General features: G+C 35.4%; 2 protein-coding genes across 3 annotated transcripts in view; both read left to right on the forward strand.

Annotated features, from left to right (window-relative positions):
• The window catches only part of LOC110441914, a gene marked incomplete at its 3' end in the record, with an annotated part of 187799 nt that overhangs the window by 51220 nt on the left and 123446 nt on the right, over nt 1-13133 (forward strand). The window lies entirely within an intron of this gene.
• On the forward strand, nt 476-10590 carry LOC110441913. 2 transcript variants are annotated; one of them, XM_021485218.1, is made up of 9 exons: nt 476-627; nt 1605-1845; nt 4291-4419; nt 4848-5066; nt 6658-6778; nt 7595-7715; nt 8679-8721; nt 9083-9110; nt 9314-10590. In XM_021485218.1, the coding sequence occupies exons 1-9, from the start codon at nt 509-511 to the stop codon at nt 9532-9534; spliced, it is 1242 nt and encodes a 413-aa protein (XP_021340893.1). In that variant the 5' UTR covers nt 476-508; the 3' UTR covers nt 9535-10590. The 2 variants fall into 2 exon arrangements, with proteins under 2 accessions (XP_021340893.1, XP_021340894.1); XM_021485219.1 differs by having other exon boundaries at nt 6658-6769.

A 13133-nucleotide genomic window follows, 5' to 3' on the forward strand; every position in this document is an offset into this window, starting at 1 on the left:
GGGGGGGATACCGGAGTACCTGGAAAAAAAATCACAACTGTCGCCAGTAACAGACGATGTTATTGATATTTTTAAGATTTTAATTGAAAACCTCAGTAGAAAATATACACTTTGATTGCTAGCTTATTCACTTAAGTGATAGTATATTACAGCGATAAAAAAAGGGTATTGATATTAGGTAAAGCTTACACGATCCAAAAAGCTGCAGGATTAAGTGTGAATGGTTAACAAAGAATACGTTTTCTTCTTTTATAATTGAGAACAATTATTTAAGAACGTAAATTAACAATTATATGCAAATATTTCTTTATTCTTTGCTCAGTATTAAATGTTTTGTGTATACCAATGGCATCATTACCGATGTTTTGCCGTCTCCACTTTCGCCAGTATTGCCGTTGGGCATCAATTTTGGGCCGTTTTTTTCTGTTGTACGTTTGCGTTATATGCATATTGTTTTCAATTTCAATAGAAGAGCGAGATTAAGTTCGACCAATTCCTGTCATCCGTAATGCTATTGCTCCGAGACGACGACCATGAAAGAATGGAAAAAGAAAACCTATGTCTTATATTGGTAAACCTGAGACGTGGATGTCGACGTAGGGCTACACCAAATGGAATCCAATACAGGTATAAGCTGTTCACTAACAATCAAGAAATGTTGTTTATCCGTATTTCTACAACCTCATCAGAGAGCCGATGAAACTTAAATATGAATATATATAATAAAAAAAAAATCCGAGACGTTTTCGCTGCATGTAAATATTCGACCTTTTTCTCCCTCCGTAATGAGGGCAAATACATTACTACAGCAAAATATTTAGTATAATTAGCATAATGCATATAGCAATTCAATGTGAAGAGCGAATTAAACACTTAGTGAATATTTGTTTCATAGGTGAAGGCTGAAAGTTTGACTGGGCGAAAATTTCCCGGTAAACAGTACTTTCTGTAAGGTATAAGAGTCATAGCAAACTCGATTAAGTTATCAATTATATACATAAATATCTATTATATAAAAACTACGTGCATTAGAGTGTGACATTTTACAGGGTCACCCATCGGATATCACTGTCACCCAAGGCGAAGCCGAGTGTGACAGTGATAACCTCGGGCTGGCTCTAGGCACTGTCACTCTCTAATGCATGTAGTATTTATTTTATTATACAGAAAGTCAATGAGCTGTGGAGAATTCTCACATCAAATCACCACAAAAAACCCTATGGTCCTCTGCTTTTGAAATAAAGATACGTTAGACTTACTGCACAATTAATGCATTTCCGAGAATGCCTGTGTTTATCTAGCAGACGGCATGTTACAAATTTACCAAATCAAAGAAGCGCTTGAAAAACTATCTCATGCTAGTGTTAAAACGTCGTATTGATCACCGGCGAGTAATACACAGTAGCGACATGGAATGCATGTGGGCATAAAGGCGCTGTGAATCGCAATGACAAAAATGGGTATATTACGAACGAGAACAGTTATGCTTCATTTATTGAAGTGGTTGAAAAAAAGGCAAATCTATAACAGATTATGCCCGTTTGTTAAGTCAGTGCCTCTATATAATGAGCATGTTTCTCTTTCCCGAACATTTTATTTTACAGATATTCTAACGACTGGTCTGAGGCAGATGACATGTTAGTCGTTGAGTTCCTAGCTGAAGTGGTGAGCTGTAGAATTGATGTGGACTGCTACACGACATCTGAGGCCGATAATCAGGGATTGATTCCATACGGAAATTATACTGACCCACTCAGTATGTTCTTCAGAATCAACTTTCCTAACAGACAACATGCACGTGCATTGTCAAGCAGCACGGACGTCCGAGGTGGTCGACAATCTCCGGTAAGCACACAATCATCATATATTCAGCTGATATAGTAAAATTTGAGGAAACATTAAAAGTTTACTAACACAAAACTTGAGAAAAAGGGTCAATACTGTATACCAGAAATCTTTTGCAAAGTCAAACTTTCATTCTTCGCCGGTAACCCTTCAAAATAATTTTTATATCTAACATGTTGTTTACAATGTACTTATGTTCGCTGTGATGATTAACCCGCCTTCATAAAGGAGGACGAAAAGGGCGAAAATGAACTGCAGCGGAAATTTCCCAAGTATATAGTAATACTTTGTTCGACTCTTTTAACGATTAACGTGTATCAAAAAAACATAGCAAAAACGTCAAGGTTTGCTTTTCCTGTTTAAAGTCATAATTTGTATCGAAGTTGACTAACTTTAAATAGATAATTCGCTACCTCTGCTTTATTTCTCAACAGCTAATGTTAAACTTTCAATAAATACTTGTTATTGTTTGATTTTCCGTGACCTTTTTCTTTGGCTCCTTAAAATAGCGTTTAGCAAAATAACTTCATATTAACCGTGATGACTTATAAAGGAAATTGAATTTTCAAGAAAAATGCAAGAAAATAGAATTAATGTTGTGAGAGGAGTCCGTCACGTGAACACGTATATTGATCGAATGTCTGATAACAACATGTGGTTTCTATTGGAGCTCCGCTTACTCTGAGAGCAACGTAGGTCATTGTTGTGAACGAAGAATTGAATGAAAAGTGATATGACGGTATCCTTTAGTTCTCTGAAAACGTTATTAGCTCACCTAGTTCGAAGGACCAAGGTGAGCTTATGCCATACCGTGGAGTCCGTCGTCCGTTCGTACGTCAACAATTTATTTAAACGACTTCTTCTTAACCACTGATTGGAATTTAACTAAAGTAGACTGGAAGCATCCCTAGGTGGTGAGGAATCAAAAATATACAAATGGTGGGGCTGACCCTCCAGGGGACTGAGGGGCGGGGCCAAAAGGGAGCAATTTGGCTTTATTGCTTTAAGCGACTTCTCCTCTGGAACTAAGAGATGGATATCAGCCATATTTGACTTGAAGCATCCCTAGGTCGTGGAAATTCAAAATTATACAAATGGCGGGGCTGAACCCCAGGGGGGTAAGGGGCGGGGCCAAAAGCGGGAAAATTGGCTATATTGTTGCAAATGACTTCTTCTGTAGAACTATGCACTGGATATCAATCATATTTGATCAAAAACATTTATGGGAGGCAGGGATTAAAAATTGTACAAATGGTGTGGCTGACCCTCCAGGGCGCTGAGGGGCTGGCCAAAAAAACCTTATTTGGCTATATTGTTTTAAGCAACTTCTTCTCTGGAACTAAGATATGGATATCAACCATATTTGACTTGAAGCATCCCTAGGTCGTGGAAATTCAAAATTGTACAAATGGCGGGGCTGACCCCCCAGGGGGCTAAGGGGCGAGGCCAAAAGCGGGAAAATTGGCTATATTGCTGCAAATGACTTCTTCTGTAGAACTATGTACTGGATATCAATAATATTTGATCAAAAACATTTATGGGAGGCAGGGATTAAAAATTGTACAAATGGTGTGGCTGACCCTCCAGGGCACTGAGGGGCTGGCCAAAAAGGCTAATTTGGCTATATTGTTTTAAGCAACTTCTTCTCTGGAACTAAGAGATGGATATCAACCATATTTGACCGGAAGCATCCCTAGGTGGTGGTGATTCAAAATTGTACAAATGGTGTGGCTGACCCCCAGGGGGCTGAGGGCTTGGCCAAAAGGGGTCAATTTGGCTATATTGCTAAAAAGACTTCTTCTGTAGAACCATGCCATGGATATCGATCATATTTGGTCGGAAGCATTCATGGTAGGCAGGTATTCAAAATTGTACAAATGGTCGTGCTGAACCCCCGAGCTAAGGGGTTGGGCCAAAAAACATGTATTTCTTGGAAATGGTTGAGGTCCCCACCGTAGAACCATATAAACAATTGCTGAGCATAAAGGGAAGAGTGCACATTTGCTTCCAGGGTGGTTCTAGGGTCTGGCCCCACCTTTGTAGTCATAGTCCCTGGGTCATAACTTTGAAACGGTTGAGATTCCCACCCCAGAACTATATATACAAATACTGGGCATAAAGAGACGAATGAAGTCATGCTCTTAGAATAGACCATTTGGTCTGACCGAACCCCTAGGGACCTAGTTTCTTAGTCACAGCTTGGAAACAGTTGAGATCCCCAACCTATAACCATATATACAATTGCTGAGTATAAAGAGATGAATGCACATATGTTTCCAGCATGGCCTTGGGGTCTGTCTCACCCTTAAGATATCCAGGTGAGCGATACAGGCCCTCTGGGCCTCTTGTATATTTTCATTTATTTGTATATCTTTTATGTTGAATATGACAGACCAATCGATAAAAATGTTTCTACAGGACGATATTTATGTTTATATTTTTAAGTGCTATGTAACTATCAAAGTACCATCTTCCCACCTGTTTCGCCGACCGACATTCCTCATCACACATAGTGGTAACTCTGGTGATTGGCGACAACATACCGCCCAACAAGCCATGGCATGGGAAGGGGAGGTAACTACAATAAACTGAAGATATTATATATGATCACCATACAACCGTTTTTAAAACTGATACCTTAGTATCCTTAGTTACATGTTGCTTTACCAGAGATATTTACTCAATTATGGACAAAACAACGACAAAAAAAAGAAAAAAGAAACAAAACTGTAAATAATCTGCATCACTCAGTTATCATCTTTAATTTGATTTTATAGTTCTAGTTAAACTGCTCCAACGGGTTTTGTCAACTTTTATTGTTACCGTGTATGGTACATAAATAAATGATAATACAGAATCAATTGACTTGTGAGCTTTCCATCTCAGCTTCTATTTTCTTCTTTTCAATGAAAAATAATGCAAACGTCCTTACATTTGAGTCCCTAATACTTCTAAGACACTTATGTATGTTAACACATTAAGATGGTAATGCTTTGTTCCAGGTATATCTATCCGCTTCCATGCCTTATTGTCCACGGTACATTCTGGCTGTAGCCTCCGACCTTTGGCCCGGTATTGCACCTGCCATCCAACAAAACAATGCTTTTGAACATGTTCTTTCTAAAACCGAAGATGTATTTTATATCCCGGGATTGCACAAGAAAATAGTACTCATGTTTCCAGAGGAGTCTGTCTCAGTGAACACCGTCATCCAGATATTGGTAATATAACGTTAATTGCATATGATTGCATTAATGAACATTGATAAAACTCATATAGTCATATATATTTTGAAAACGATTTTGCTAGGTTTTAGTTACAGTTTTCATAAAAATTGAAATTTTGTTTTGTTATTAAAGCAATCAAATTACTTAAATGCACATTTTGTTAAAGAACTTTTTTCTTATCTTACCTTTCAAACATTGCAGTAATTAAAATTTGTGTGGATCTTTTTACACCTTAAGATTAACGTATTCTTGAAATCTATGGGAATTAATCACTTGAGAAGAAATTGTGAAAGCGTATTGCATATTTCTAAACATTTTCTTCAGGTTGGTAAGTATGGATTATGAATGGTTCTTTTTACACAACTAATAACCTCTTCAGACAAATGACCAGTGAAGCGTATGCACACAAAGGTGTAAAAATGTGTACGAGTTGTCCACAAAATCGATTTCGATTCGGCTACGCTGTAAGCGTATGTACAATAGTTGTTATATATGCACCGAAATTACTCGATTCAGATACGCATTGTTTAATACGCATTGTATCGTATCCGTAATATTGAAAAGAACATAAACTTATGCAAACATAAGTGAATAGTTGCTACTCTTTTCGTTAAAAGTTTTGCATCAGCACTGAAATGATTGGTTTTTTAAATCATAAAGAGTAACTGAAAATGCATACTGACATACAAAGTGTGCCGTCGATATACCTCTACTGGCTCTTCCGTATTAGAATGAAAAAACTAATAATCCAAGAAGTAAAGATTTAGCTCTGATTTCCTCCATATTAAGATCCCCCGCTTGCAAGCATGCGGATCAACAAGAGTAATTAATATAAGTTGAAATAATTTGTTTTACAATTCCTGTAAAATATAAATGTTTATACTTAAAATACTGTTTATTAGGACAGGTTTTGTAACTTCATTTCGCTGTAATCCGTTTCCTTTGACGCATAGTTATTGCTCTTCCACAAACGAAAACAACGTTGACTTCAATTGCGATACATTGAGTAAAACCCATTTTGATGAGTGATGTATTGATGGAAATTAAAATCGTGTTGGTGCCAGGATTCCCGAAAATCTCCCTGATCAGAATAGCATGACCATCCGTTAAATAATCCACGGTGGTATATACTGTTCTTGCTGTAGATTAGTTCACTTGCACCCTCAAAACGGAATAAATGTATACAGAGACATTATAAAAGGAATATAAATTGTTTCGCGGGGAATTTTGTATTTGAACTAAGAAAGGTTTATATTAATCTTCACGAAGAGTAATATTTTCCCCATTTTAAAATATTTTGTAAGAACTGACATCAATTATTTAACATTAGTTGTTGCCGTAAGAGAAACAAAACTTAATGTTTTCATTGAACCTTGTTATTCTGCATCACCTAAATGTAATAATTCATTGTAAGACAAATTGAAAAAAGTTGTCCTAGACATATATATATATTTTTTTTAAATCTGCCGGATATGTATATTTTGTAATTGATAAATCAGACATCAAACTGAAACTCTGTTCTATATATACACGACTTGTTAAACAATTTAACTCTCTATTATAGAATACTTTTTTATCTTGCTAGTTGGAACCGGGAGATAAGTTTCCTATATTACACGTATTGGCCAGGGGTGACGTATCGGGACCAATCACAGTGCAGTATATTGGGAAGAAAGTACTCAATCAACCGCCAGCAGGTGATGAGCGTAAAATCCTATTGAACAATTGTATACGTGACTTGTTATTATTATTGATACATTGTTAATTCCAAACGGTGTTTCGAACTTTTTTATTTTGAATTATCAAAAGTACTTACCAAAGACTCAACATCATATCTAGTCTCGTTCAACCAGACACTTGTCTGCGCAAGCTACGCCGAACAGAGAGTCTGGTCAAACCCAGTGCTATCGTTTTGTGAAGTCATAACGAGGCTTACCAGAATTCTGGTATATTATTCCATTGGTCAAAGGTAGACACACCCTTTTCAACTTTTGAAGTCATACAATTTGAGTGGTGCGAAATTGTATATTTTGATTGTAAAAAACTTACCTGTACATGCATTCCTGAAGTATCATTGTTATCACTATTATCGCGTAAATGTTAGAAAATGCTTCAAATCTCAAGAATGATTTAGTGTTTTGAATGGTGTACAAGTAGAATATCACTTGCCTTGCATGCTTTTTTCCAATCTCAGTCAGGCTTGTTGGCGTTGGGCTAAGTTATGATTTATTCAGTGGAAATGTAGGGCATTATTCTGGAGATTTGATACATGTTCTTACATTTTTCTCGATAATAGTGAATACAACGATACTTCAGGAATGCATGTACAAGCAATAGTTTTCATTAATTTATTTATTCTTTGAATAGTTTAACGGCGTTGACATAACGTACGGACACGAAAGTAAAAGTACTGCCCGTTGATGATGGTCATTTTAAAGTACTGTGTTTGACCATACTCTTGAATTACCAATGGTGAAGCGTCTGGATGAACGAGACTACACCATATCAAATTGTGTTTACAGATCAGAAACCGGAAATCAAGATTTTGACAAAGCAAGGGGATCTGGACTGGAAAGAAGGAGTTGCCGGTAAAAGAATGTCCGACAAAGACTTAAGCGTCCAGATCGATTGTCTACCGAAAGGGTAAGTTATATAAGATGAAGTAGCTTCTGTAACTGACAGAAAGAATTGTGTATCAAATGTTTTCTTTAGGTTAACATACTGGAATCAGAAAATGCGTTAGAAGGAATATGAGTGTTTTCATATGTGTTTATGAGACTGTATTGTTTAGGTTCTAAATAAGGTTTCAGTTATAATAAATGTTTTATCATATACATGGATTTGTGCTATTTGTTTTGTCATGAGTGATACTGCTAAGTTTGATAAAAGTTCAACTTGAACATTTACATATCAACACGCACGCGGCATATCCGAACGACACACTACTCAACTGCCTATAACACGTAATACAATTGTTCCTTCCAGTTACAAAAATTCTCAGGAAACACGCTTTTATTACATCTGATTATATGTTATTGGAATTATTGAACTGTAATACTTACCTAATTATAGTGTGTAGTATACGATACAAAAGACAATCATCTCACCATTTCTATATCATTTTATTTGTCGAATCTCAAACAATATTCGCTCTTGGGCCTCCGCGCCCTAGGACCAATAAAGAGGTTTCTGGTTGATACGGAGTAGAAAATGGGGTGCTGAACATATTACATGGATACTCATATTGTACGAACATGTATCTTCAGAACTTACCTTTTTGTATGCGTGCGCATTAAATCATGTTTCACTAAACGTGTAAGTTTAATGATATGGATAATTGATTATTTTCATGAGTCATAAACTCGCGATATAGTGGCACACACATTAATGCGAAAAAAAGAGTCTGCGCAGATTGACATGTAATCTCAATGCATAAATTAACGAGTGACTTTCTAAGCGCATCATGTTCGAATTATTCAGAATATATCAGTCATGAGTCTGCCTTTTTGAGATCGGGTATACTTTTTCAATTGATGAATTAATACTATTATACGTGAATTTTTTTTTGGGGAAAATATGCAACTGTTGAGAGTTTGTTCATTTCAGTGTGAAAACATCAATCGCACCGTATGAATCAAATTACGCACTTGTAAGTAGTACTTTGTTATAAAAAAAATGCACGGCAAACATAATAGTTAAACAATAAACATATAACCATTTTTAAATCAACGCATTATGCATATGAAGTTATGTTTTATATTCTTCAAATAAATTAAATACAGGTCCTTTTAATGTCCAAACAAGGATACTTTGATAATTCCATTTTTTGTGACACGTGATTAGTAACTAAGTGAAATACTTAATCTGGAAACCATATAATGATGTCTCCAATAGAGATCTTTGTAAATCACAATAAACAAAGGTTATAAAACTATCAATCTTTTAAACATATATAATATTAACTTTAAGGTTACATAATTTATACTATTTTGTTCGTTTTATCATTTTAGTCGTTCAGAGGGAGAAACCGGCGTCTTGGTAAGAATGACAATTTTTATCTTGGATAATGCTACCGATGATATATATATCTATTATTATACAATCTAAATCCATTATCAGATTCAGTTATATTATCTATATGATATAATCTTTTTAAGTAAAGGTATATACGTGTTGCAAGCACTTGCATAATATTTTTCTAATTTTAAGCAATACCGATTCTTTAAGATACTGTTTTGTAGATCACGAGAAGGAAACGCTTTTGGGGATATACCAGAAGAGGATTCGATCAAAATATTGGCGAATGATTGGACGATCTCTCGGATTTACACAAGATGTTCTGTCAGAAATAGAACGCAGGAAACCAAGATCACTCGAGGAAAAGGCTTGTATCGTCTTAGGACGATGGCTGAAGAGAAATACAGAGAAGAGTCTGTTCCAGATACGGGATACATGGATGTAACTGTATGTAGGACATTATCGATCATAGTATCGATCGGTTTAAACTAACAATGCTACTTGTTATATGTCGTACATGCTAGATTGTACATGCTTATAGTATAAATATCATTTTTATATATTTTTATTTTGCCGTATATAGTGATATATCTGACTAAATATTAACTGGACCTTTGTAGCTTCATGTAGAATTAAACTATGACATACATACACTAACTGTATATCGTACGTTTAATTGCCATGGAGATTTATGTATATGTGGACAGCTGTTTTGGATTGGTGAGCATCCTTTCATATATTCATGCCACATTCATTTCACATCTTTTTTTATCTTACCAGGAATGAATTGTGTTATTTATCGCGGTGGCATGGTTTGCAGTTCCGAAACACTAATAATGTTTTTTGAAAGGCTATTATCAGTCGGATCAGTAGAATCACCATACTTGTTACCGAAAGCGTCTTGCTAATGAGTTTAAGACATGTTCAATTAATCAATGAATAATAGCACATGACAATTTTTGAGCACGTATAGTTAGCTTAAATCAGTTCCGAAGTAGTAGTCTTATCGATGAGTGATGTCTATGCACGATTGTCGGTTAAAAGAGGTAAAACTATAGCAAAAAATCAAAGTTAATGTTCCACAGAACAAGCGCGGACCCATTATTTGCAACTGTTGGTAAAGTTCCATCATACATTATACAGGATAGAAGCAAAACGCAGGATCTGCGCATTTTCCAAGAGTCCTTTCGCTACAATATTGTAAAGTTATTGTATTTTTTGCTGCAGCACAACGTTCTGATGCGTATCACTTGTGTGTTACACGTAACTTATATCTAATATTTAACTCATCTTATACATTTTTGTGTAATCAATGCAAGTTCTAGCTGACTACAGTATTTATTAGATAATTATAAACATAACTGTGTAGAAGATGAACGTTAAAGTGCTTCGTCAGGATAAGCATAAATGTATCATTTTAGTATTTAATCTACAACCTTATTTGAATTTCAATTTTTGTATGATTACAAAATATTTGATAATGACTGGGATAAAAAAAAAATGTCTATGATAATTTTCAGTATCATTCATGACATAAACCTGTTTTGTTTTTCTCCGGAGAACCTCAAAAGAATACTGTGCAAGTCGATAGGTGATGTATTCATTTTTTATTTTTAAGCATGTTGGAATTTACCCCAGATATTTTTTTTCTTTTTTGCCACTTCAAATATGCTATTATATCAACATATATTTCAGAAATGTATCTCAATTAGTTTTCTGTTGAAACTTTTGCCATTACCACAAACAAAAACAGATATGATGTTTCAATACAAACCGACTGTGGGGACATGTTTGTAAATGTGACTGTAAAATAAACCATTCGACCAGTTATAACTATTTTTGAGAATGTTTCAGTCGAGTTTATAATGCATAAATCTACTATGTCATAACTGTCAGGTTTTCATTTGGATCGAACCTGAGGAGACCGACATTTTGAATTCTATCCTATTATTGTGAGGGTAGAAGTAGATACTTCCTCGTTATCATTCGTGCATGTAGTCCTTGCAGACATGCTGCCGTGTGGATTAGGACAGAATACTTTTCTTAGAAATGCTTCATACTTACTCATATGATTGTAAAATGTGTATTGCTGCATTCATTGTGCATCTGTAAATAAATATTAGTTAAATGTGCGCATTGTAAGTGTCTTTTTTTCTTTTTGCTTTTAAATAAAAAATCTCACATCTTAAGTCATACCAATGTTAAACCCTTGAAACTTAAATGACAGGGTGAATCAAACATACCTTTCATGATTTTTCACTTTGAGGTTTGCGTTTCTGCATCAATCATGGTTACAGCACGTCCAATTGCTTAAGAAAGAGTTGGACTTTACGATATGTAGTACGCCGATCGTGTAGATTAGATGTCAATTTGTTTTTCGATTGATCAATTGTATCAATTATATCAGGCCATCCTAAAACACTTAGCTTCAAATAGTGAATAAAGGTCATATGATGTCCTTCTAATACACCTCACTGATGGAAGTTTTCGTTAACTCTTGGCGTTCCACTATTAACATGTTAGTTATACTCTCACATAAAGTGTATTCATGTCTCCCGCAACGAAGTTTGATGGGCCGGGAAATAAACTGGAATCAATTGAGAAAGCTGTTTTTCCGGTAAGATAATCAGGGAATAATGTCAAATCAAAATAAAACAACGGTTATCCCCATTAGTAACAAGTGATTCTAAAAGATCTGGAACAACCCAAAGTGATGTGTTTGCTCTGAGAACGTTGTTGGAAATGTAAAACAAGAAAGTATAACCTTGTTGTAGCTTTTATTAACCGTAGAGGGTCATGGTTAGATCATGTTAATCATAGACAAAGTGAGACAACATCACGTTGACCTTTTGAGGTCACGCTATTGCTAATAACGTTTTAAATTATCAATTTCATGAGGTGTAAGGGTAAGTCGGGGTCATTGACGTCGTTAACAATCGCCATCCAGGCTTCATATGCAAATGAGAAAGCAACGGCCACAAAACTTCAAAAAACGCTCAACAATATCATAGTAAACCTCAGGGACTGAAGATCTAAGGAACACTTTCCAGAATGCGTGTACAAAATCTGATAGGAAGAAACACAAAATAGAGTGATGCCCGACTCGGTAATCACCGGAAAGATGCCAGACCAGAAAGGAAATATTCATTATCCTAAACATAAAATATAGTAATAGTCAAACTTCAATGTTTCGAACTTTACTTGAACACCGGGGAAAAAGGCAACTTCTTATGTGGCGAAACACAAAGCAAAGTATAGGCCTTTGTTTACTATTGCAAAATACTTCCGTTGGATGTATCGTAGACATTATCAACGCTAATTGATGAGCACAGAACTGTCAATCACAGATTATGTCAGGCAACAAAATCCAGTGAATTCGTGAATTCCGCGGAAAAAACAAAGCGGTGGACAAAGTATTAGAAAGAGGAAGTCATCCGGAAACACCGCTATAGTAGCGGATGTCATATATATAGTGTCGTGTTAAAAATGTCATAATTAGTCAGTGTCGTATAGCGTATTTCATTTAAAAAGTATCGCATAAAGTATGTCGTAAATAATCAGTTCCATAAAGTGGTTGTCATTTAAATAATCAGTGTTGTATAGCGGATGACTTTTAAATAGCGACGCGTTAAAAATGTCGTAATTAGTCAGTGTCGTATAGCAGTTGTCATTCAAATAATCTCGCATAAAGTGTGTCATAAATAATCATCGTCGTATAGCGGATGGCATTTAAATTGTTTATGGTTAAGAGTGTCGTAATTAGTCAGTGTCGTATAGCGGATATCATTTAAATAGTATCATTTAAGAATGCCGTTAATAGTCAGTTTCATATAGCGGTTGTCATTAGTGACGCGTTCAAAAATGTCGTAATTAGTCGGTGTCGTATAACGGATGTCATTCAAATGATCTAGGGTAAAGAATTTCATAAATAATCATTGTCGTATAGCGGATCACATTTAAATAGTTTCAAATTAAGAATGCCGTTAATAGTCAGGGTCGTATAACGGATGTCATTTATATAGTATCAAGTTAAGAATGTCGTAA

Source organism: Mizuhopecten yessoensis, unplaced genomic scaffold, assembly GCF_002113885.1.
Source record: "Mizuhopecten yessoensis strain PY_sf001 unplaced genomic scaffold, ASM211388v2 scaffold716165, whole genome shotgun sequence".
Taxonomy (NCBI): domain Eukaryota; kingdom Metazoa; phylum Mollusca; class Bivalvia; order Pectinida; family Pectinidae; genus Mizuhopecten; species Mizuhopecten yessoensis.